Source organism: Pleurodeles waltl, chromosome 3_1 (assembly GCF_031143425.1).
Source record: "Pleurodeles waltl isolate 20211129_DDA chromosome 3_1, aPleWal1.hap1.20221129, whole genome shotgun sequence".
Lineage (NCBI taxonomy): Eukaryota > Metazoa > Chordata > Amphibia > Caudata > Salamandridae > Pleurodeles > Pleurodeles waltl.
The window spans coordinates 562,858,078-562,885,182 of NC_090440.1; the positions used below are offsets into that span (position 1 = coordinate 562,858,078).

General features: G+C 44.1%; 1 protein-coding gene across 1 annotated transcript in view; it reads right to left on the reverse strand.

Annotated features, from left to right (window-relative positions):
* Positions 1-3,243: 3,243 nt before the first annotated feature.
* The window catches only part of CTSH (cathepsin H), an 81,133-nt gene continuing 57,271 nt past the window's right edge, over positions 3,244-27,105 (reverse strand). The window contains exons 8-12 of the mRNA XM_069222978.1: positions 25,944-26,025; positions 25,792-25,860; positions 18,589-18,695; positions 17,789-17,914; positions 3,244-6,455 (exon numbers count right to left, since the gene is read on the reverse strand). Of these exons, the coding sequence (XP_069079079.1) occupies positions 6,380-6,455; positions 17,789-17,914; positions 18,589-18,695; positions 25,792-25,860; positions 25,944-26,025 (460 nt within the window). The 3' untranslated portion in view covers positions 3,244-6,379. The remainder of the gene's footprint in view (positions 6,456-17,788; positions 17,915-18,588; positions 18,696-25,791; positions 25,861-25,943; positions 26,026-27,105) is intronic.

Below are 27,105 nucleotides of genomic sequence, written 5' to 3' on the forward strand. Positions count from 1 at the left end.
CATGTTGGATAATTGCTAGAACCCAAGTGTCTGTAGTGATTTTCTCCCATGCTCTGTAATAATGACCTATTCGTCCCCCCACTGGTGTTGTGTGGAGGGGGTGAGTGACATGTGAGTCACTGTTTAGTAGTAGGGGTTTTGGGGCTTTGGAATCTTCCTCTATTTCTAGGGAATTGCCCTCCTCTATATTGTCCCCGAAAACCTCCTCTATACTGTCCTTGGTAACTGGACGGTGTGGCTTGTGAGGTGCTGGCTTGTGTGCTTTGACCCCGAAACCCCCCTCGAAAGGGCGTTTTACGGAATGAGCTGTAATTCCCTCTGCTCTGCGGGGAGTAGAGTGCGCCCATGGCTTTGGCAGTGTCCGTATCTTTTTTGAGTTTCTCAATCGCTGTGTCCACTTCTGGACCGAACAGTTCTTTTTCATTAAAAGGCATATTGAGAACTGCTTGTTGAATCTCTGGTTTAAATCCAGACGTTCGGAGCCATGCATGCCTTCTGATAGTTACAGATGTATTAATTGTCCGTGCAGCTGTATCTGCAGCGTCCATGGAGGAGCGGATCTGGTTGTTGGAGATGGCCTGTCCCTCCTCAACCACTTGTTTGGCCCTATTTTGGAAGTCTCTGGGCAGATGTTCAATGAGATGTTGCATCTCGTCCCAGTGGGCTCTGTCATAGCGCGCAAGTAGTGCCTGGGAGTTCGCGATGCGCCACTGGTTTGCAGCTTGTGCTGCGACTCTCTTACCAGCTGCATCAAACTTGCGGCTTTCTTTATCTGGGGGTGGTGCATCTCCAGATGTGTGAGAGTTGGCCCTTTTCCTAGCTGCTCCTACAACAACAGAGTCTGGTGGCAGCTGTGTTGTGATGAAAGCCGGGTCTGTAGGAGGCGGCTTATACTTTTTTTCCACCCTTGGTGTGATTGCCCTACTTTTGACCGGGTCCTTAAATATGTCTTTTGCGTGCCGGAGCATACCAGGGAGCATAGGCAGGCTTTGGTAGGAGCTGTGGGTGGAGGAGAGTGTGTTGAACAAGAAATCATCCTCGACCTGTTCTGAGTGGAGGCTTACGTTGTGAAATTGTGCTGCTCTAGCCACCACCTGAGAGTACGCGGTGCTGTCTTCTGGTGGAGATGGTTTTGTAGGGTATGCCTCTGGGCTGTTATCTGACACTGGGGCGTCGTATAGGTCCCATGCGTCCTGGTCTTGGTCACCCTGGCTCATGGTGGTGTGAGCTGGGGAGTGTGATGGCGTTTGTGCTGGTGAAACGTTAATCACGGGCGGAGGAGAGGGTGGTGGTGTAACTCTTTTCACCACTTTTGGTTGTGGTGCTTGTTCCGTCTGGAACTCCAACCTTCTCTTTCTCCTAATGGGGGGAAGGGTGCTTATTTTTCCTGTCCCCTGCTGAATGAAGATACGCTTTTGCGTATGGTCCGCATCAGTTGCTTGTAGCTCTTCCTCAAACCTATGCTTCTGCATTTGGGAGGTTAGCGAGTGCTCTTCTGTATAAGAGCCTGAAGCTGGGTCGCTTGCAGTTTGTTTCGGCGTCGAAACTTTGTCTGCGTGTTTTTTCGGCTCCGAGGTGACTTTTTTCCTTTTCGGGGCCGAAACCTCTCGGCGTCGATCTGTTTCGGTGCCGCTGTCTCGGCGTCGAGCCGTGTCCACACCGGCATCTCGGTGTCGAGGCTTGTCTCCAGCACTTTCTCGGTCCCGAGAAGGCTGCGTGCCGGTGTCTCGACCGGAGTCGGACGATCTCGGCACTGTTTGGGCCTTTTTCGGTGCCGACGGTCGGTCACCGATTTTATGGGTTGAGCCATGGCCTGGTGGCAGTGGCGTCCCCTGGGCCTTGTAAATGTTTCTTTGTGTGGTTTTCGACGTCTTACTCACGGTTTGTGTATCGTCGAATCCTTCGGAGTCTGAGTCTTGGATCGAGAAGGTACCTTCCTCTTCCTGTTCCTCGAACTCCCGTCGGGCTATCGGTGCGGACGCCATTTGAAGTCTTCTGGCTCGACGGTCTCGGAGTGTTTTTCGGGACCGGAACGCACGACAGGCCTCGCAGGTGTCTTCGCTGTGCTCAGGTGACAGGCACAGGTTGCAGACCAAGTGTTGGTCTGTGTAGGGGTATTTATTGTGGCATTTGGGGCAGAAACGGAACGGGGTCCGTTCCATCGGCGTTCTTCAGCACGCGGTCGGGCCGACCAGGCCCCGACGGAGGATCGAAAAACTACCCCGAAGGGCACCGGAGCTCTTCGATCTTCGATGCGGTGTTGAATCTAAGTATGCCGATCCCGAACGCAACAATACCGACGAAAATCTTCCGAAATTAACTATTTTTTCTGTTCCGAAACTCGGAGCGACAGGAACACGTCCGAACCCGATGGCGGAAAAAAAACAATCGAGGATGGAGTCGACGCCCATGCGCAATGGAGACAAAAGGAGGAGTCACTCGGTCCCGTGACTCGAAAGACTTCTTCGAAGAAAAACAACTTGTAACACTCCGGCCCAACACCAGATGGCGAGCTATTGCATAACATGCGTATCTACAGCGACAGATGCCATCGAACATAATATATAGACACATAGAAAATCTTAGTGAAAGGGAACCCTGGCATGCACTATAATGTAAATTGCACTAACTATTAAAATAAAATACAAAATAAATATTCTTTAAAGAGCATATTTGATCCTCCAGGTATCTCATAAACCTAAATATTATATATTTATATTTTTTCTGGTTATTTATTTAAAAACTTTTATATAGCGCGAAGATGACCCTTGAGGGTATCAGAGCGCTTTTTAAATGGTACGAAATGAAGAAACATGTATAGCAACCAAACACCATACACTTGTGACAGTACTATGTACAGGATGTAGTAGTTTCAAAATGGGGAAAAGTTCAAACTGATATATCAGGTAAAAAAGAATATAACAAGCTAGTAATAAACAATGGTGTATACATTGTGTCATATCAGGGCAAAAGATTAGAGTTTGTAGGTTCTAGAGCAGAAATTTGTTCATCAGTAGCCTTTTAACTTCTTTTTTAGAGTCGAGCGTGCGCAAGCGCTCTGGCCCCTGTTGTAATCTCTCTATGGGCTCTTAACCACGTCTATCAGTTTAGTTGGTTTGTGGGCTTGCCTTTTCAAATTCGCTTGATTTCATTAGTGAAAGGAATGCATACATCATGCCTTTTCCGGTGTTTAGCCCTCCTCTACAGCACCAGTAAACTACTGAAAACAAACAAGGCTCAGTGTTTTCCGAATGGCATCTGCACTATTTCTGTTTATTTCCTACGCAGTGCAATCTCGCTGGGCAGTAGTCAAACGCTTTGCATGACATCGACCCTGTTACATGGATAATTCTACTTTTGCCAGTTACGTGGATAATTGCACTTTTGCCAATAAGTTTCACTGTGAGCGAACTTCTGTTTCCTTTTCAGTGTCTCCTTTATGCTCATGGCAACTATTGGTTCTCATATGTGAAACTGTTTTACTTTTCATTATCAGTTTATGTGGCAAGAAAAGTCCGGTTAGGAGTTTATAAAGCTAACAACTCTAACTCGAGCAAATGTCTTCCCATAGTAAAGCTTCAAGATGCCCCTCTCCAACAATGAAAGGCCTGCATTAAGGACACTACGCTATGTACGGTATTCCCTTGTGCCTTTTTGTTCTTCAGCAACAATGCAACTAGTGCTCATATTATTTTACACTGATTTGTGTACCTGGGTACCGTTGGCCTGCAAGTGCGTTGTGTCCTAATGTGTCGATAAGTAAACTTTATCTTTACATTTGCACAAACTGGTATGTGTTCTACACACAACATATGTTCTGTTTTTATTTACTTGAATTTCCATCTTTGGAATTATCATTCCTGAGTATAGTAATAATAATGTGGATGTTTATGGAAGTGAAAATAATTGAATCCTCAGTTACCAGACACTATAATTGTGGATGCAATCTCTATGCTTCCGTTGTGACCACATTCCCTACACCCCTCACAGCAGGCAGGCATGTAGCAGGTGTGATGTGGGCTTTGCAGTGTTTTAAGGCATGAACACAACACCAGTAGCTCTCATAGTACCAAGACCTATTAGCTTTGCCAGTGCTTTTTTTGTGCCAAAACCTAGGTCAAAAAAGCGAGCCCTACTGGCTTTGCCAATACTTGCCTGTAGATGTGCTCCTGTGCACAAGCAAAATGTTGTTACTCACAGTGAGGAGTGCTAGAAGTAGACTGGCCCACTCTTCCATGCTGTGTATAGTGGTGGGCAGAAGCTAAATGTGAATGACAACTGAACAGACCTATAGGTGAAGACCAAAGGCCCAAAGCATTGTATGTAAGTCTATATGTATGCATTTCTTTAAAAAACTTTAAATGAAGGGGAGATGGAGGGGGGCATGAAAGTCTGAGCAGTTCCTCTGGTACTCAAACATTAACTTTAAAGTTCACACAAACACTTTCCCCACTGAGCGGCTAGTTGATCTGGGCACAGGAATCTGTCATGACGGACTCTTGAACCAGGAATCAGTGGGCCACATCTATTCTGACACTGCTGACCCTTTACGGGCACCAGCCTGTCATTTTTGTACAGTGGGTGTCCTATTTTTCCAAAAGGCCTATCTTTCTCTGCTTTATGCCATATAAAGGAGGCATTGATACTGAGCATACTTTTTACTAAACTAAGAACCTGATTTACAGATGGTTGATAATGGAAAATACCCTGTTTTTTTAGTAAAAAAGTGCTAACTTTGACTAAAATCCATTTGCGGCACATTCTCCACCACAGAGGTACAGATTCACTCCCTCCTAGAGATGAAGCCTTTGTCACTCTAAGGTGGGTCAGTGCATGCAAGTGTTTGGACATTCAAACATTGTTCTGCTAATATTCACAGATGGCTATTTCAATACAAATGGTGGGTGGTGATTCAGTACACCCCTAGTACTTCTACTCTGACTTTTATTTTTATTATTTGCCCCAACCCTAATTTTTATTATTCGATCTGACCATTTACTCAATCTCACCAATCCTTCTTCCTGGACATTCTACCAGGTTGAGTCTTGCACCCAAATTAGCTGGGAATGGAGTTAAAAAACTGTAAACTTCGTACTTGTATAGCGCACTACTCACCCGTTAGGGTCTCAAGGCGCTGTACGCATACCGCTGTGGAACCCCTCCTGGCTTTTCCCTGTGAGGTGCCCACTCCTGGGCAACCGCCAAGGTGAAGCCAGGCATCCCAGCGCTGTTGGGGCCATTGTGGAGATTAAGCAAGCTATTGCCCAGAGTTACAGAGTGGGACCCATGAATTAGATTAGGCACCGATGCGAGAATTATCAGGTCCGAGGAAATTGAGCCCAAGACCCGCCGAGGCGGGAATTGAACCCTGGTCCCGGGCCAGATTTCTGCATCAGGGTCTGCCACTCTGACCATTGAGCCACACTTCTCCACACTCACCGGTTAGAACATACCTATCTCACCAAGTTACCAGCGACCAGTGGGGGTCGAGGTACTGGCTGACCTCCATTGAGGCATAACTGCCATACTGCCGTACAAACATGTTTTACAAGTGCCTTAAAATAGTTCATTAGTGCTTGTCACGTGTATTACCAGTAACAGGCCAGGAGGTGTCCGAGTGCTAAACAGAAATAGAAACAAATGTTGTTGTTTTTTTAACAAAGAGGAAGACACATAACCTCTTTTCCTTCAAAGAAAAACATGTTGAGAGTTGTACATGTCCAGAAGTAGACAGGCCTACAATGACAGTGAAAGATTTTCCAGCATGTCAATGGTTAAAGAGCCATTAGGGCGAAGGAAGAATTAGTGACCAATCAATCAAGTGTGTTATGAGATGAACTGTCCCATCCAAGCCTCAAAAGCACACGCACAACGTGACTGATTCTGGCCTGGCCTCACCACATTTTGTGAGGCCCTGACTGTACCAGCTTTTTTGCTGGACTCCCCAGTCATCAGTTAGGCCACCCCACCTCTGGGCTTATCCCCACAGAGGAAAGATGATTCATGTGACATGCTTGACTCTCTGAACCTTGCTTTTGGGCCCTGTCGTGCCATGGCTGTATGCATCTAGTCCAGGAAAATCTTCCTTAAAAAATAATATCCCAATAAAGTTACTAAAAATTCACAGTAGCAGGTCCTACTTTCCCTGAAGTGCCAACTTGAAGTGTTGTTCCTCCTGTAACTGGCTGGCCAGGGTGGAGAAGGCACTGGTGTGGGTCTGTCTAGGCTGTGATATGATGTACATGATGGTGTGCGCATTATAAGCTTTCAATCAATGAATCAAATTTCCAGTTTTGTTACAAGTCAAACGAAAGCAGTGAGAGGGACCCTGAGATAACAAGAAGAGCTCCTCTCCCTCTTCTGTTCCAGTCTACTCCAGTTACACCTGTGGGACTGGGTACGAGGCGCAGGTTGCGAGGCCGCACATGTTACTTCCACGCTCTATGTTGAAGTACCTAGAAGAAGGAAGGAAGAAGAAGAAATGAGTGAAAAGAGTAAGGCATAGCCGGAACAAACAGCTGCTACCTTCTTTTAGGACTTTCAGGCATTCCCACAGAGTTGAATTACATCCCCTGCAGGACACTATGCAGGAGCTCAGATAATTACACGATGCACTAAAGGGCACTGTTGCTGAAGCACCGTGAATTCGTATATAATATATAATAAATAATAAATAAACCCCCTGCCAGATATGTCAATCCTTCATTTGTGCCCAGAAGCCTGCATTAGAAGCACTGATGGATATTTTCTTCTTCCTTGTGGCATCCTGCTCACTAATCTAGAAGAACTTCCTGCTTGCACTTTGCACAGCGAAGCAAGCACACAGCTGCTTACCATGTTTGATGCTGCAGGATCTTGTACAAAACACACATTAAAAGTAGCAAGAGCTATTTTACCACAATGATATCCTATAAACCTGCATACGGTATGCTTGAGACACAAAAAGCATGGCGTATGTGAACATTCTCAACCGACATACCTTAATCTGGGGCATAAAGGCAGCAGCACTATGAGCAAGTGTTTACGTCTGTGAATAGATTCAACTGAAGTGACACTTAGTTTAATGTGAGCCACATAATCAAGAAACACAAGAGCCACATAAGCAAGAAAGCAGTCATTTGATTTATCAGAAAAGTTGCAAAGAGAAGCTAATATCTCAAGATCATGTTTGGATTAAGGAGGTAGAGGGAGTGTTAGCACAGATAACTCTAGCTTTACAGATTACTCTTATAATCAGTTGAAACATCTGCAAGCAATAATGCCACTTTGACAGATATGATGAAAGCACAGAAACACCACCACATATAGGGCCAGATGTAGCCAAAGGTTTTTACCCATTCTGTGTCTATGGGAAAAAGTGTTCATACATATGGCCCTTAACTCCACCAATTTGAAATGAAATGAAGAAGCAATCGTGACATATCAGCGTGTTAGATTGTATGTTCAGTTATGTGCATATTGTCAATACAAGTGCTATGTTGCTGGAACTGTAAAATATAATTATATGAATGCTAAGTTAGTGGTATTTGTATGGCCCTAACTGCTATTTGTTTGGCTTGGGCAATGGCGGTCGACTGGACTCCCTTCCCTAAATTTCCAACACAGACCAAAGTCTTCATCCCTGAATGTCAGTGCAATATGTTCTTACCATGTGTGTGGGTGTGATTTTCAAGCAGATTGTTGTACTTGAGGAATTCTCGGTATGCATTGCATACCGAGAATTCAAATGATTGGAATGCTCATGGGTTGCTCGAGGATGGATTCAGTTCAGTTACGAAGAAGATCGGTGGGAAAGCTGAAGGGTGGCAGGGAGCTTCTATATTCTCGTGTCCCTTATACACAACTGAATAGTCAGAATTGAACATCGCCTACCTGGTATCCTGTTTTATCAATCTTAACATTGGCGACGAGGATGGGATAATGGGACACAATTGGTGTCCAATGAAATGGGAAAATGTCTTAACCAGTGTGGGATATATCATTCTTGTACCCCCTATATAATCCACAGGCTAATGGGATTGTTGAAAGATGTAATCGAATGGTGAAGGGAGTTATCCAAATGGCCTTAAGCGGTGGGAAGAATGCCCATCACACTATTCTTAGTAGTACAATAAGCCCATACTAAATCATTCACCAGATTCCGTACTAAGTACCATTTGAGGAAATGAGGGGTAGGATGGCAGGCACAAAAATTAACTCATCTTGGATGTCCGCATTGTTAGAAGGAGGAAGTGTAGTTAAAGGGGGAGTAGGAACACGTGTTTTAAATTTGGAGAGGAACATAAAGAAAGGAGATTTAGTGAAAATAAAATCAGGATGTGTAGGAAGGGGTCTTACAAAGTTCCGTGGGCCATACGAAGTTAAAGATGTGCAGGAGTTCCACGTATTATTGGAAAATTGGGAACAATGGAATAAGTGAAGAGTAGCCTTATACAGTAAAGGTAATAATACGAGGGAAAGGAGAGGTGATTCTGTAGAATACAGTAGTTTTTAACTCATGAGTGATGAAGATTTATTGAATAGTGGAGAGGCTGGTGGAGAGAGGTGCAATCAGACACCAGGTGTCGCGCGTGGAACTCAGATACCAGGTGTTAGTCATGGGACTCAAACAAGAGAAGTCAATCCAAGGTGTACCCAAGGAAGGGAAGTCAATCCAAGGTGTCGCAAACTCCCAGAGTATTTACGTGATTATGTTATGTAACCATTCATTTATCTAGTAGGAGGAGAGCTAAGGAATTGTTTTTTTTGTCCTTTTTCTTAAAATGTATATTGGTTACCATGCATATCTTCTTGTATTAGTTTTCTTTGTTGTTTTTTTAAAATTTATTGTATTAATATAAAGGAGGTGGATGTGTTGTACTTTAGGAATTCTCGGTATGCAACGCATACCGAGAATTCCAATGATTGGAATGCTCATGGGTTGCTCGAGGGTGGATTCGGTTCAGTTACGGAGAAGATCGGTGGGAGAGCTGGAGGTTGGCGAGGGAGCTTCTATATTCTTATGTCCAATATGCACAACTGAATAAAGTCAGGATTGAACATCGCCTACCTGGTATCCTGTTTAATCAATCTTAACACAGATGTATGTTTGTGATGTAGAGGCTGCTGCCTGCACTGTGAAACCGCACGTCGCACCTCCCCGCATCACACAGCAGCCCTGGTCTCACCGATGGATGACATCACAGAGCCGCTGCCTGCACCGTGATCTGTGGGCACCGCACGTCGTATTGTCCCACTTCGCACCGCAGCCCAGATGCCATCCACGCCAGCGCTCCTGACTTTATCAGCCCGGAGTTCGATCTGCAACACGTGTGACTTCAAAGGCCCGATGACCCCTGCACCGACTCCGGGAACTGACAATGCGACATCAGCAACGCTGCTCTCCGGAGCTCACCGCGATTATCACAATGCCCTGCAAATGTTTTGCGGGTCTTCCTGACACCGCGGCTGGCCTGAACTGTTGGAACTGTATTTTTGAGCAAAATTCATATCTTTAACACAGTATGTTGGATTTTTATCGTTTTGGTCTTGTTTTACACAGATAAATATTGGCTATTTTTCTGAAACTGGTGTGGTGTCCTTTTGTAGTGTTTTCACTTATTACTGCATGTTATGTGCAAATGCTTTACACATTGCTTCTGAAATAAACCTGACTGCTCGTACCAAGCTACCAAGGGGGTGAGCAGGGGTTATCTGAGTGGGTATCTCGCTTGTCCTGACAAGTGAGGGTCCCTACTTGGACAGGGTGCAAACCAACTGCCAACTAGAGACCCCATTTCTGACACCTTCCAGCTAGGTCTCATCAGAGATCCTGGTTAAAAGCATCTCCTCATCCAATTCACTAGTGCCTCTACTGTCAATGTGGAGAATAGGGGAGAGAGGAGGCATTGCTGCATCGTCCCCAGACCCAGGTGAAATTACCCTGAGGTAGTGATGTTGTCATGAACCGTCGCTATGAGATTGGTATATACCACTGATGCCAAAGCCCACTTTTTTAAAACTGCCAGCTGTATGCCGCTCTAGTCAGTCAAACACTTTTTCTGTGTCTAAGGTTATAATACCCATGATAGAATCATGTTAAGTTGTGCCAGACATTCATACAGGTGCCCAGAGATTATGGTACGTGGACCTCTAGGGTATAATGTTTGACTGGACCACTGCTATCAATTTATCAATAAGTTGGAATATACAATTGGCCAAAACTTTTGCAAGTATTTTGACTTCTGCATTTGAGCAGTGAGATGGGCCTATAGGAGGCACATACCTCTGGTTGTTTGCCTTTCATATGATTAAATACAATGGCAGCTGCTTGAAGGTAATGTGGAAGGCGCTCCTACCCCGGCTTCTGGTGGTAGACCAAGGAGTTTTCCCATTTTTTAGTTGCTCAATCGCCTCTGTAAGTTATTTCACTTCTATTTTTTGGTCCAGTATTTTCCTATCATCCCAGGACAGGGCTTCAGCAGGGATGTGCCCTAGAGAATTTTCCAACTTGGCTGTGTAGCTGCTAAGTATGGGGTATTATAGCTGCTTAAGGTATTGTGCAATACCTGCCCTATCTCTACCGCTTTTTCTGTCACTCTACTCCCTTTTGTGCTGATCCTTCACATCCATCTATGTCCTTCCACCCGCTAAGACAAACATGACAAAAGCTTGGCTGCTTTTTTGCAAACGTCATACAGTCTATGCTGTTTCACCTGGTACTGTGCTCTTGCTTCTCTCTCTTTCTACAAATATGTATTTATCCCTGTCTCTGAATTGAGTTATTGCTGTGCTTCTCAGTGGACCAGTCGGCCAGCTGGTATTCCAGCTCCTGTGTCTCTCTATCTCTTTCCCTACGTTACCCAATGTTGGTTGTTAAGAGGTGCCCCCTAAAGACTGCTTTGTAGGCTTCCCAAATGATGACCCCCAACTGCATTATCCCCTTATTTTCCTGAATGTAGAACTCTGTTGGTTGTGTCCACCATTTCATGGTGTTCTTCTATTCCAAGATCCATGGATCCCATCTCCACTCCGTCCATTTCCAAACGGATAGTTTCAAGCCTAGTGTATAATGTGGAAACATCTGACATTCTCGTTGGCAAAAAGTGTGTGTCCTCAAAACTTCCCTCCTGCGTCAGCAGCACAAGAACCTAGTTCAGTCTAGAGAATGGTTTTATACAATTATATAGGTACGTTTATTGTTGTGTGATGTGGTCCTTTGCCTTCCAGAGGTCCACCAAACCTGGGGCTTTCGTTAAGTTATACAGACTCTTATCTTTCCTGCCCATCTGTTTACTTGTACATCTGTCTAGTTCCCCCTAGGTTGAGTTCCCCCGATAATCAGGAGTGAGTCAGGAGATTATAGTATCCACTTTACCATTTTTTCCCAACATAATTGTCTGCACTCATGGCAGAAAATATAGGGAAGCCACCAAAATCCTCCCCTCATTCCATTCCCTGTTCACTGCTGCCTAGCAAACCTCTGGCTGGGTTAGTGGGAGAGATTTACAAACCATAATCTCAACCCATCGGAAGCAAGACATGCGGCCTGAATAGGGGCCCAAGGTTTCAATGAAGTACTTAATTAACCTGTGCACCTATGCCTTTCAACCGTGCAAGCCCCATCACCTAGACAAAAGGAAGTAGAAAAACTAAAAAGAAAAATTAGTTGTCCAAACAGCAACTCACTCAGAGGGTCTCGCTACTCGTAAGAGCACAAATCTCATATGAGATGAGGCTGTAAATAGCTTTCTGCGCCTTAAAAAATCTACTTCCATCCATTTAAATGGAAGCTTGAAAAGGTATGTCTACCAGAATGTTACTGTTTTAAAATTAGGGAAGTATCAAGTGACAGAGAAGGTGGATAGGCTGAGGAAAGGTATGCGGATACAGGATAGTGGCCCTAGGATGGGGATCTTTCTCACTATCTGTTTTAGCCCTCTAAAACTAACTTACAGTATTATAAATGAATACAAATCCATGTTCCCCTCAATTTTTAACCAGTTTATTTCATATCTACAGAAACATCCTCATGCTCATTTATATCACACAGCTACACAGTAAAGGCTTTATATTCAGTAGTTTAGATTCCAGCAAAACAACATTTCTGAGTGCCTCACTTTTGTCTTGTACATAGAATATTAGTGCTCTATGTATACATCAGAACTGTGGTAAAGCTGCAGTAGAACTCTGTGGAATCAACTAGCAGACTGCTGTTGTTAGAAGTACGTTTTACTCAGCATTTCAGACTTTTTAGATCTGGTTTGACAGAACAGATGCCACCAAATTTAATGTGATCAACAGAAAAAAAGAGCTTCCAGAAGCACTACCGAGAGGAACTTTGGCTTCACCCGCATGTTGATTTCTTTGAGCATGGCATTGGACTGGGCAGAAACTAAGTGTTTCTGCTGGAAAACAGTGCTTGTATTGCGCGTTGTGCCTCCTGGGAAAGCCTATGCTGAATAAAACAAAACTGAGATGGATATGGTGTCAATTCAATGATCAATGCTCTTGGCCTGATCCATTTAATATTTAAAGTTATGCTAAAGGCAGTAGAGCTGGTGCATTTTCTGTGAAATGCATATGTGAAAGGCAGTAGTCATTTAAGAGTGGATTTTGTATATATTTGCATTTTATGACTGTATGCCTGATGCTAGCCTTGTGGGAAAGCTTACACAGAATTCAGTAGGCCTCAGTTTGTTAACGTGACAAGCCAATGCTAAAGGCTATAGACCGTATTGATTCACTGGGAAAACTTACATCCAATGACATAGGTCTGATCTGTTTATTATGATATATTATGACAACTGCAGTAAGCCTGACTAATTTATTGTAGAAAGCATGTGTTAAAGACAATAAGCCTTACTACACTGTGTTTAAGACCATACACAGGTATTTTGTTACATGGAAAGTCACTCATCACCGTACTAGTCAAGGATGCAAGAGTTGGTTACTCGCTCTAACAAACCATTCAGACAGAATATTTGCTCTGTTAGAATCAATGTTAGGTTCCCATAGGAGGGGTGTATATTGCCAACTGTGATTTTGCAGGTCTTTATAATTTTATAAATGAATGTTTGCGTTGTGGGAACGCTTATGCTCAATATAGAAGGCTAGAGATAGTTATGGTGACAAGCCAAATTTAAAGGATATAAGCCTGACTGGCTCATTTGGAAAAGTTATGTCAGATGCCATAGCGTTGATCTGTTATGAAAGGTTATGACACACAATACGTCTTATATATTACGAAAAGTGTATGTAAAAAGCCAATAGTCTTTTTACAGTGCATTATTATTTCACTCTATTAAAGCCTGTAGAAAAATATTTTCTACTTGGAATCTAATTAACTTAATAGGAAGAGTTTTGATGTTGATTAACCCCCTTTGACAAAATCTGAGGGTGTTGCAGAGTTGCAGTGTGATAATCCCTGATAGACCCCTCTAAGAGGAACTGCAAGGTTTAGTTCTCTTCCAGGTCCTTATATTGAAAACATATTAATAAAAAATACATCCCTAAAAATACACATGTATACATACATAATGGTGCTTTGGATTGGTCCTCTTCTGTCAATGGTGAATTTTAGTGTAATTATCACCTTGCTCTCATCCTTGAAAGCACGACCTTTGTCTGAAAATGAGTGTGCTTCAGTGCCACTATTGGTGGGTCATGCTTTTAGCTTTCCATTTTCTCTTTCTATAAGTCTGCATTCATTTCTTTCTACTTTTTTTATTTTATTATTATTATTATTATTAGAATGTACTACAGCGCCTCAGTCAGTAAAACTTGGCCCCTTCGCTTACTGCTCATTTAATCTGCACTGGGGGGCATCATACCTTTCCAGTGCTTCTAAACCCAGTAGTTATCATGGAATGATACTGTCCATAGTTACTATAGTTTATCATACACACGATTGCACATATTCCGCTTAAATGTGGTGGCTGTGTTGGAACTTTAAAAAAGAATACATTATGACACTATCATTGCAAAATGGCTACTCACTCCTACAATGAATTTTATTTTATACAATTTAGGTTGCATGTGTAATTTATCTTGCCTGTATTTGTTGATTTTTTTTGCAGATGAGGAAGTGAGTGAATGCAAGAATGCACCAATAGGTGGATGAATTAATGCATGAGTGGAAGGATGAGTTTCAGAGTGCATTTATGATGATGTTTTTAATGTCTAAACTCACCAGTGACTGATCAGGCACCTTCTGCTATAAGCCAATCATATTGCCACTGCCAAAGCTTGTTTCTTACATGGTTGACAAAGATACGTCTGAATTAATGGATAATGTATCCTCATTTTAGTTTCTAGTGCACCTATCAAAATTTTCCATAACCAAATCACAAGAGAAAACCCTTTTCTTTTAAACATGGTTCCTCAAATCCCAGCAGAAGATCTGCATTTTGTAGGGCGTGAAATCACCCTAGAACTCACCACGATTCCACACATTTTGATGGCACCACCAACAAATGATTTATATTGTGACTAAAATATTTTCTTCTTTGTGTGATACTAATAATCTGCCATTCTCTACAATGCATTTCAATAGGACTATAATGGTGGATCTTTATCACCAAAAATATCCAACGGGTATATTTCCAACCAATAGTTCCATGACAAACACGTTTTAAAAACATGTTTTTGAATTTCACCCAAACGTTTAAAGGTCTGATTTACAATAGCAATATTATCCATGGGGGAGGTTTCACCTAGGTAGCTGTTGACCAGAATGAAGTAACTTCACTATGGTCAGGTGATGCATAGGAATTATTTGTGCCACTCACTCAGACATAATGTGTACAGTGGACTAGACCTTATACTGATAACTAAAAGTCTGATTAGTGTGTTAATTCCTTTCAGATTATTTCTCCCTAGTGACTGATATAATGTAACTGTGATTAGACCATGCATACTGATATGGTGGTTAAATCCAGAAGCACATGAGCATGAAGTCTTCAGATCAAAATTATGATAGGTAATAGATACACACATTGAAAATAATGGGCATATGATTGGAACTAGAACTGATGAATGGAAAGCTCTGAAAATACCATTAAGAGGATAATGCATTGGCAATGTATGGGAAGATATATGGTATATGCAATCAGCTCCAGCTAAGCCTTCTTCACTACGAATCGAGGCTCACCCCATTACAGAGTCTGGAAAACGTGGACATTGATTGCAAATGAAAGATACTGGAGGAAAAAAGAGAGGTAGCAAAGGCATGGAATGCCCAGTATGGGTTCACTCTAAAGGCCCATAGACAGACATTACACAAGGAGGGAGACAAAAAGTGTAGGCTTCTGAATGGATTTTTAAACGGTGAAGATCTCCTCCATTGCTGTCAGCGCCCTGCACGGATGGAAGCTTGGCAGTGATGCAGACACAAATGAATGGAACTCTGCAGCAGTATTTAGCAGGAATACATAGGCAACCACAGCCATCAAACAGGACGTTTCTCACTGAGAATTTACTGGACATATATAACAAAGACAAGCAGGGCGGAAGGGTCTAATAAACCATGAGGGAAGCAATTATAGTATTGGTAGCTAAGGCAGATAAGAATCGGACTCAATTACAGTAATTTAGGCCCCTATCTATGATGACTACTGATGTTAAAATATTATCAAAGTTTTGATGCATGTAATGAGATCCCTGTTACATGAAGACCAATGCGAATCCATTCTGGGGTGAAGTACACAAACATTAGTTTAAGGTGGGTAAGTCATGATCTCTACGAAATTATGGAATCAGAAATGGATTGAGCGCTGGTTGTGCTTGACATGGAAAAAGCGATTGATATGCTATACTGGAGATACCCGGCTACATATTTTCAGGAGATGCTGGGTGGAGCTGTTATATTAAAAAATGTGGCTAGGGTAAAATCTGGGGGTATAACCTCAGAGCAAAGGAATATGAACAGAGGGACCTGCTGGGGGTGACCTTTATCACCACTATTATTTGCGCTGTCAATGAACCACTGGCAGTTAGGCTCAGAGAAGTGCTGCACAACTGGAAAATCTCAATGGAAGAGGTGATACATACAATGTCATTATATGCAGATAATTGGTGGTGGACCTTCACCAGTTGGATATGTGTGTACCAGTGCTGATGCAGAAATGGATAGGTTTGGGTTAATTTCTGCATTGCAGGTTAGTAATGGAAAAACTTTGATATTTCCTTTGGGAGCTCTGTCGAAAATGCCTTGGGTGGAGCTGAGATCCTAGCCTGAAAAAGTCTGATATTTGGGTATATAATTAGCACACACTATAGGAAAGCAATATATTGATAATATGGGCAGAATATTCCAGAATATTCCAAGATCGTTAAACCTCAGTACAGTTCTGGAACACCCTCCAGTTATCTACGATGGGTAGAATATAGGTAGATAGGTAGAATAGCAGTTGCAAAGATGGTGTTCCTACCTCAGTGTCTGTACACACTGCAAAATACTTTATGAGATTTTCCGCGATCAACATTGAAAGAGCTAGATGGCCCATTGGTCTCATTAGTATGGGTGGGGTAAAGAAGCTGAGTGCGGCTGGAGAGCTGTTCGGGCCTGTTTTATATAGAGTTATACTTTATGGGAGTCGGATTACAACATGCAGCAAGGTCGTGTGAAGAAGCAGATAACCTGGAAAAAGATTGCTCCAAGGAATGTTCAGGGGGGAATCATTACCAAGCATAATCTGATTTAGTTACGATCATTTTCTGGTCAGTGACTGATATGCCTGCTAGTTCATGTTCCCACTGTGAGTTTCTTATAATAAACTGATCTTGAGATCCAACTGGAAGCTTCACTGTACTTCACTATACTTCCGTATGCTACAGTGGATGCATATCGATGAAATAGCTACGTCATAGGCCGACACACGTAGCTCAATGGGGGAGAGATATGATAGAATGGTCACTGGCTGAGGAACCTAGGATGCGTGAGGTTAGATCAGGCGAGAAGGCAGCAGATGATTTGGCCATGTGTGCTGAAATGATTCATGCCTTAGCGTAAGGAGAGGAGAGCTAAGGTACTTGATGCCCCAGAGAGACCTACACGACACCTATCAGTGATAGTGACTGCAAAAACCTGATGATGAACATAATGGAACATCTAAAAAGATGGTGTGACATTTGATATTTTTGAATGAAAAATTGACCTGCATATGTGATGCATAAAATAAAGAAAAACGGAAACGATGAAATGGTTCATGTAATATGCTAATGAAGCCCTAACAACAACCACTGTTTGTTTATGTTGGAAAAAGATAAAAAAAAATAAAAAAAAACTTCACTCTAGTCGATAATTCATTGTAGTATTTGTACTGTTCCTTTAGTCAGTTCAATTTATGACCCATGGAAACACCTGGATCCTTGATTACCTATAAAGATCTTCAACCTTTGATAATGATTAAAAAGTGTTAAGCTCAGTGCACCTTTTCATTCCTTTAATGTGAAGCAAAGAATGTGTACGCAGCCTCTGCTTCATTCACACTCAAGTGGGAAATGAAATAAGCAGCAGGTCTACACTAACCTTTAGTTTAGAAGTGGCTAGTAAGTAGAATGTCCATTACACGGCCTCTTTGCCCAACTCCAATTTCATACATTCATCACTGTACAAGTTGGAAATGATCCACTACAAAGCACTATGCTGCCCTCTGCAACCAGTCTTTGTCCTTCACATGTCCAGCCAATTCTTTAAAGCAGAAGGAGATCCAGCAGGAGGGTCTAGGCATCTCTTGAGGATCATACGCATGGCAATGCTTTCTACCCTTGAGATCTGATCACGGTTACAAAATGCCACACAACTTACCCATCCATGCCCCAGCGTGGGCCCCATGAGTTCTTCACAATCCAATAAGGCATGTCACCTTCCTGCCCATACCCTACTGCCAGCACAGCATGGTTCACTTTATCTGGAGTCTTCTCACAAGTGTCACTACAAAAAGGGAAAAAAGAGCATTTCAGTGGAAGGTCTGGATATTTGGCAAGCTAAAAGAGAGGTGGACCTGGGAGATGACTAGATTGATAGCTCAGGTTAGTGGACGTTATGTGATTAGACAACTCAGTGGCCACCATTTTAGGTAACTGCACCCTGTCTCAGACCTGAGGGAAGGGCTCATTCTCATTTCTACTTTTCACCCTTGCGGTTACTCACAACAGCTGTGTGACTTTAACAGCACTCTCACCAGATGTCACAGTAATATCCCCATTTCTCTCTCTTTCTCTCTGGGAGCTGTATTACTTACGCTATGCACCCAAGGCTTCTGAATTGGTGCCTCCAAGCATAGTAAGCAGGTGTTATTAAAAAAGGAGTATATGGCTCTCCCTCCACAGAGTATGCTTACTTTGAAAAGACAGCCCAAAGTTCTTCCTAGGCCGGAGGCTGTTTGCATTAAAAGTGCTCCCATCTCAGCCCGGCAGATGTTACTGTAAGGGCATCGCTCGGCTGTCCCACACCAAGCTCAGGCTCCACACCAGGTGCTGCCCAACAGGGAAACTATAAGCTGTACTCGCAGCCTCACCCAGCAGAGGGCACTGCTCTTCTACTCTGAGCCAAATGATGCGTTTAGGGAGTTTGCCTCGAGGCACGTTAGCAGCATGGTTGCTCACCTCTTATAAACACCTCTTGCATAGAGCATGAAGTCTGATGTCACTTGGAAAGCGAAGCTCACCGGGTTAGAGTTGCCCACAGCCTGCACCATCCCGAGCTCATCGTTCTGCAGAGAACAAATCATAACTGTTATTTTCAGACATACCATTCCATATCCTGGTGCATCCTACAGTGGCCTGCCACGTCCTACCAGGGCGTCTCGTGCCATGCCATACCGCACCATGTCCATCACTTTATCACATGGTGCTACACACTACTCTTTTCTACTGTGACTGCTACGGGGTACCAGCCACAGGCTTCCAAGCATATTATAAAATGGCTTATCTAAAATGCCTACCACCACATGCCACTTAATGAAAATGTCACTTACCCAGTGTACATCTGTTCGTGGCATCAGTCGCAGTAGATTCGCATGTTCTGCAATAGCTCGCCATCTGGTGTTGGGCCGGAGTGTTACAAGTTGTTTTTCTTCGAAGAAGTCTTTGGAGTCACGGGACCGAGTGACTCCTCCTTTTGTCTCCATTGCGCATGGGCGTCGACTCCATCCTCGATTGTTTTTCCCCGCAGAGGGTGAGGTAGGAGTTGAATTGTAGTAATAGTGCCCATGCAATGGAGTGACTAAGTATGCACTTATTTAAGGTTGAGATGATACATATATAAATAATTGAAGGTAACTTCCAAACTGCTACAGGCTCCCGGGGAGGCGGGTGGGCACATGCGAATCTACTGCGACTGATGCCACGAACAGATGTACACTGGGTAAGTGACATTTTCAGTTCGATGGCATCTGTCGCTGTAGATACGCATGTTCTGCAATAGACTAGTAAGCAGTTATTTCCCCAAAAGCGGTGGATCAGCCTGTAGGAGTGGAAGTAGTCTGAAATAATGTCCTTAATACAGCTTGACCTACTGTGGCTTGTTGTGCGGATAACACGTCTACACAGTAGTGCTTGGTGAATGTGTGAGGCGTAGACCATGTGGCTGCCTTACATATTTCTTGCATTGGGATGTTTCCTAGAAAGGCCATGGTAGCACCTTTCTTTCTGGTTGAGTGTGCCCTTGGTGTAATGGGCAGCTGTCGTTTAGCTTTAAGGTAGCAGATTTGGATGCATTTAACTATCCATCTGGCTATACCTTGTTTTGAAATTGGGTTTCCTGCATGAGGTTTTTGAAATGCAATAAAGAGTTGTTTAGTCTTTCTGATGTTCTTTGTTCTGTCAATGTAATACATTAATGCTCTTTTGACATCTAATGTATGTAGTGCCCTTTCAGCTACGGTATCTGGCTGTGGAAAGAACACCGGAAGTTCCACTGTTTGATTTAGATGGAACGGTGAAATAACCTTTGGCAAAAATTTAGGATTGGTCCTTAGGACGACTTTATTTTTGTGTAGTTGTATAAAAGGTTCCTGTATAGTAAACGCCTGAATCTCGCTTACTCTTCTCAGGGAAGTAATGGCGATGAGAAATGCCACCTTCCAGGTTAGGAACTGTATGTCGCAGGAGTGCATGGGTTCAAAAGGTGGACCCATAAGTCTAGTTAGGACAACATTTAGGTTCCATGAAGGAACAGGTAGTGTTCTTGGTGGTATAATTCTCCTAAGGCCCTCCATGAATGCTTTAATGACTGGTATTTTATATAGGGAAGTTGAATAGGTAGTCTGCAGGTATGCAGATATTGCTGCAAGGTGAATCTTAATGGAAGAGAAAGCTAGGTTAGATTTTTGTAAGTGAAGCAAGTAACCCACTACATGTTCTGGAGTTGTGTGTAATGGTTGTATTTGATTAATATGGCAGTAGCAAACAAACCTCTTCCATTTACTTGCATAGCAGTGCCTGGTGGATGGCCTTCTTGCTTGTTTTATGACTTCCATACATTCTTGGGTAAGTTGTAAGTGCCCGAATTCTAGGATTTCAGGAGCCAGATTGCTAGATTCAGCGATGCTGGATCTGGGTGTCTGATCTTTTGGTTGTGCTGTGTCAACAGATCTGGCCTGTTGGGCAATTTGATGCAGGGTACCACTGATAGGTCTAGCAGCGTTGTGTACCAGGGTTGCCTTGCCCAAGTTGGTGCTATCAATATGAGTTTGAGTTTGCTTTGACTGAGTTTGTTTACCAGGTAGGGAAGGAGAGGGAGAGGAGGAAAAGCGTAAGCAAATATCCCTGACCAGTTCATCCATAGGGCATTGCCTTGGGATTGTTTGTGTGGGTATCTGGATGCGAAGTTTTGGCATTTTGCGTTCTCCCTTGTCGCAAACAAGTCTATCTGAGGTGTTCCCCAGAGTTTGAAATAAGTGTTCAGTATTTGGGGGTGAATTTCCCATTCGTGGACCTGTTGGTGATCTCGAGAGAGATTGTCTGCGAGTTGATTTTGTATCCCTGGTATAAACTGTGCAATTAGGCGAATTTGGTTGTGAATTGCCCAATGCCAAATTTTTTGTGCTAACATGCTTAACTGCGTGGAGTGCGTCCCTCCCTGCTTGTTTAGATAATACATTGTTGTCATGTTGTCTGTTTTGACGAGAATGTATTTGTGAACTATTATTGGTTGGAAAGCTTTTAGTGCTTGAAAAACTGCAAGAAGTTCTAGGTGATTGATATGCAGTTTTGTTTGATGTACGTTCCATTGTCCTTGTATGCTGTGTTGATCGAGGTGTGCTCCCCACCCTGTCATGGAAGCATCTGTTGTTATTACGTATTGTGGCACTGGGTCTTGAAAAGGCCGCCCCTTGTTTAAATTTATGTTGTTCCACCACAGAAGCGAGAGGTAAGTTTGGCGGTCTATTAACACCAGATCTAGAAGGTGACCCTGTGCTTGAGACCACTGTGATGCTAGGCATTGTTGTAAGGGCCTCATGTGCAGTCTTGCGTTTGGGACAATGGCTATGCATGATGACATCATGCCTAGGAGTTGTAATACCATCTTTGCTTGTATCTTTTGTGTTGGATACATGCGTTGTATGATGGTGTTGAAATTTTGAATTCTTTGTGGACTTGGAGTGGCTACTCCTTTTGATGTGTCTATTATGGCTCCCAGGTATTGTTGTACCTTGCGTGGCCGAATCTTGGATTTTGTGAAATTGACGGTGAACCCTAGTTTGAAGAGGGTTTGTATGATATGATTTGTGTGATTTGAGCACTCTATTAACGAATGGGCCTTGATTAGCCAGTCGTCTAGATATGGGAACACATGTATTTGCTGCCTTCTGATGTGTGCAGCGACTACCGCTAGACATTTGGTAAAGACTCTTGGTGCGGTTGTTAATCCGAAAGGCAGTACCTTGAATTGGTAATGTATTCCTTTGAATACAAACCTTAGGTATTTCCTGTGCGATGGGTGAATTGGTATATGGAAATAAGCATCCTTGAGGTCTAAAGTTGCCATGTAGTCGTGCAGCTTTAGCAATGGCAATACTTCTTGTAGTGTGACCATGTGGAAGTGGTCTGATTTGATGAAAGTGTTGACTACTCTGAGGTCTAGGATTGGTCTCAGTGTTTTGTCCTTCTTTGGTATCAGAAAGTACAGTGAGTAAACTCCTGTGTTTATTTGTGTGTTTGGCACTAATTCGATTGCATTCTTTTGCAATAGTGCCTGCACTTCTATCTCTAGGAGATTGGAATGGTGTGTTGTTAAATTTTGTGCTTTTGGTGGTATGTTTGGAGGGAACTGTAGAAATTCTATGCAGTAACCATGTTGGATAATTGCTAGAACCCAAGTGTCTGTAGTGATTTTCTCCCATGCTCTGTAATAATGACCTATTCGTCCCCCCACTGGTGTTGTGTGGAGGGGGTGAGTGACATGTGAGTCACTGTTTAGTAGTAGGGGTTTTGGGGCTTTGGAATCTTCCTCTATTTCTAGGGAATTGCCCTCCTTTATATTGTCCCCGAAAACCTCCTCTATACTGTCCTTGGTAACTGGACGGTGTGGCTTGTGAGGTGCTGGCTTGTGTGCTTTGACCCCGAAACCCCCCTCGAAAGGGCGTTTTACGGAATGAGCTGTAATTCCCTCTGCTCTGCGGGGAGTAGAGTGCGCCCATGGCTTTGGCAGTGTCCGTATCTTTTTTGAGTTTCTCAATCGCTGTGTCCACTTCTGGACCGAACAGTTCTTTTTCATTAAAAGGCATATTGAGAACTGCTTGTTGAATCTCTGGTTTAAATCCAGACGTTCGGAGCCATGCATGCCTTCTGATAGTTACAGATGTATTAATTGTCCGTGCAGCTGTATCTGCAGCGTCCATGGAGGAGCGGATCTGGTTGTTGGAGATGGCCTGTCCCTCCTCAACCACTTGTTTTGCCCTATTTTGGAAGTCTTTGGGCAGATGTTCAATGAGATGTTGCATCTCGTCCCAGTGGGCTCTGTCATAGCGCGCAAGTAGTGCCTGGGAGTTCGCGATGCGCCACTGGTTTGCAGCTTGTGCTGCGACTCTTTTACCAGCTGCATCAAACTTGCGGCTTTCTTTATCTGGGGGTGGTGCATCTCCAGATGTGTGAGAGTTGGCCCTTTTCCTAGCTGCTCCTACAACAACAGAGTCTGGTGGCAGCTGTGTTGTGATGAAAGCCGGGTCTGTAGGAGGCGGCTTATACTTTTTTTCCACCCTTGGTGTGATTGCCCTACTTTTGACCGGGTCCTTAAATATGTCTTTTGCGTGCCGGAGCATACCAGGGAGCATAGGCAGGCTTTGGTAGGAGCTGTGGGTGGAGGAGAGTGTGTTGAACAGGAAATCATCCTCGACCTGTTCTGAGTGGAGGCTTACGTTGTGAAATTGTGCTGCTCTAGCCACCACCTGAGAGTACGCGGTGCTGTCTTCTGGTGGAGATGGTTTTGTAGGATATGCCTCTGGGCTGTTATCTGACACTGGGGCGTCGTATAGGTCCCATGCGTCCTGGTCTTGGTCACCCTGGCTCATGGTGGTGTGAGCTGGGGAGTGTGATGGCGTTTGTGCTGGTGAAACGTTAATCACGGTCGGAGGAGAGGGTGGTGGTGTAACTCTTTTCACCACTTTTGGTTGTGGTGCTTGTTCCGTCTGGAACTCCAACCTTCTCTTTCTCCTAATGGGGGGAAGGGTGCTTATTTTTCCTGTCCCCTGCTGAATGAAGATACGCTTTTGCGTATGGTCAGCATCAGTTGCTTGTAGCTCTTCCTCAAACCTATGCTTCTGCATTTGGGAGGTTAGCGAGTGCTCTTCTGTATAAGAGCCTGAAGCTGGGTCGCTTGCAGTTTGTTTTGGCGTCGAAACTGTGTCTGCGTGTTTTTTCGGCTCCGAGGTGACTTTTTTCCTTTTCGGGGCCGAAACCTCTCGGCGTCGATCTGTTTCGGTGCCGCTGTCTCGGCGTCGAGCCGTGTCCACACCGGCATCTCGGTGTCGAGGCTTGTCTCCAGCACTTTCTCGGTCCCGAGAAGGCTGCGTGCCGGTGTCTCGACCGGAGTCGGACGATCTCGGCACTGTTTGGGCCTTTTTCGGTGCCGACGGTCGGTCACCGATTTTATGGGTTGAGCCATGGCCTGGTGGCAGTGGCGTCCCCTGGGCCTTGTAAATGTTTCTTTGTGTGGTTTTCGACGTCTTACTCACGGTTTGTGTATCGTCGAATCCTTCGGAGTCTGAGTCTTGGATCGAGAAGGTACCTTCCTCTTCCTGTTCCTCGAACTCCCGTCGGGCTGTCGGTGCGGACGCCATTTGAAGTCTTCTGGCTCGACGGTCTCGGAGTGTTTTTCGGGACCGGAACGCACGACAGGCCTCGCAGGTGTCTTCGCTGTGCTCAGGTGACAGGCACAGGTTGCAGACCAAGTGTTGGTCTGTGTAGGGGTATTTATTGTGGCATTTGGGGCAGAAACGGAACGGGGTCCGTTCCATCGGCGTTCTTCAGCACGCGGTCGGGCCGACCAGGCCCCGACGGAGGATCGAAAAATTACCCCGAAGGGCACCGGAGCTCTTCGATCTTCGATGCGGTGTTGAATGTAAGTATGCCGATCCCGAACGCAACAATACCGACGAAAATCTTCCGAAATTAACTATTTTTTCTGTTCCGAAACTCGGAGCGACAGGAACACGTCCGAACCCGATGGCGGAAAAAAAACAATCGAGGATGGAGTCGACGCCCATGCGCAATGGAGACAAAAGGAGGAGTCACTCGGTCCCGTGACTCCAAAGACTTCTTCGAAGAAAAACAACTTGTAACACTCCGGCCCAACACCAGATGGCGAGCTATTGCAGAACATGCGTATCTACAGCGACAGATGCCATCGAACCTACCATTTTGTCTCAAATTCTGCGCTGCTTATCAGTGGCTGCCACATTGTGCCACGTTTTCCAAGCACTTTCTAGCTGTCTTTATACAAGTTCCTGTTATTCTTACCGTATCTACCATGTCTGCCACGTTCTACCATACCATGGTTTGACATCTCTACCATGTCCTACGATGACTGCCACATACTTCCATGGATACAATGTTATACCATTTGCTGCTTTGACCTATCACGTCCTGCCACGTCTCAAGCATTCAGCCTCTGCATCTGACAGCATTCAACAATAATGATGTTCATTTCCTGCAAAACGTCAGTCTGTAAACCCCTTAATCCTCACTGCACTTATCTTGGCCCTTCATCGTTTGAGTCAGGTGAGATGTAGATCACGAGGCTGCTTCCTTCCCTGTACGCATGGCTTTGGACCCCTCTTCTGTGCCTACTGAGTGATTCTGTGGCACAGCCTTGATGCTCTCCAGATTTGTTCCCCAACTATATGTGCTTTGTACATTTCTACACATTAGTAGCTGCCCTTGCCCTTAAGATCTAAAGGGTACCATTTCATTGTTAATGTTGTAGTGCAGGATTTTTGTTTTAACACCTGACAGATGCCGACCCATGCCACACCTACCAAACTTCACAAAGCACCTAGAGAGGGATCATTTACCTAGTTTGACTTAGGAAGTGACCTGCATGAAAGTTGCTAGGAAAGTCAAGTTCAGCATATTTAACTACAGAGTTTAGACTATACATAAATCAAGCAGAAGCTTGCATTTCAAAGCGCATAGACACTGGTCTGACAGATTCGTATCCTGTGGTTACGAGGGTGCTGTATAAGAGTAGGAGGAGTGCTAGTATACTGTATCAGCATGCTCTGCACAACACAAAGCATTTAGTACCAGAGTAAGTCTCAGGAAACTGAGTGCAAGTACTGTCCTCTGTGCCAAACCACAGTTACATACCATTGTGATGTTGACAACGTCCTTCACCAGGGCAGCCGCTTTCCCAGGCTGAAAATGGCACGTCCCATTCTAGAAAAAGAAATGAACCATCATCAGTTTGTTTCATAGTGGCCAAAACATCAACGTCTTTGTCACGAAAAATGAGCTCTCACCTCGGCAGTATATGGATATGCGTCCTCAGACATAATCCCTCTGTTATAGCGGATGTATTCAAAGGCCTGACTGGGGAGGCCCCTGAAAGACAGGATTTTACAAGGCCTTTAAATATAAATGTCACTTAAGGGGGTATCTACAAAGACCACAGTAAGAGTATCATATTTCATGACATAACACAAAACAGTGCATCATGACATAATAGCAGTACTTGTAACACTAAACAAAGCAGTGGCACATAACACAATTTTGCGTTATACCCCAACACTCCAAGCCGAACCTCGCAAACATGGCATTTAATAATAGGCAGAGCAGGATGTGTTCTGACATAAACTACAGGTAACATATCACAACATAATTGAGATCACAGAGTGCCAAGACATAAGAGAGAGATACCCCCACTAAATGCACCTTCCCAGAAGCTCTCAAAACAGGCCGTATTCTCCCATTCCTACAGCAATCTACATTAGGCCTCGCAAACTACCGGCCCATCATTCACCTACCATTTGTGAATAAGATAACTGAAAAAGATGTCTATGTTCAACTCCAGGATCACATCAGTGCTACCCATCTCCTGCACCAGACTACCAGTCTGCTTTCAAATCACGCTGCATCGCAGAGACCACTAACTTAGACGATGCCCTCTTGACCACTGATGGAGATGACTGCTGTCTCTTGATATTGCGGACCTCCCTGCTGCCTTCGATATAGTCAACTATCCCACCCTCATATGCACCACGAAGTCTCGAATGGGATACACTGGCAGTGTCCTTCACTGGTTCTCCTCCTACCTTTCCAAGTCACAAATGGTCTCCATTACCTGTAGAGATCCTCAGGGTTCCATACTATATTCTGTCATCTCCATCCTTTACATGGAGCTGCTTGGTGATCTGCTCACAAATAACTGCACCAATATTTGTCAATATGCCGATAATACACAGTTCTCCTTGAAAGTGTAATTTCAGGCATCCAATGCCTCAAACACTGCTTGCCCTTCATCCAGACATGGATGTCCAGCGACTCAATGACGCTCAACCCAACCAAGATAGAATTCCTGTTATTTGCCAAGAACAGCAAACGAGACACAGTACAATCCTGGCTCACTGACATAAACCTTGACAGCTTTGACTCCCAACATTTTACTGAATGCCAAGTCACATG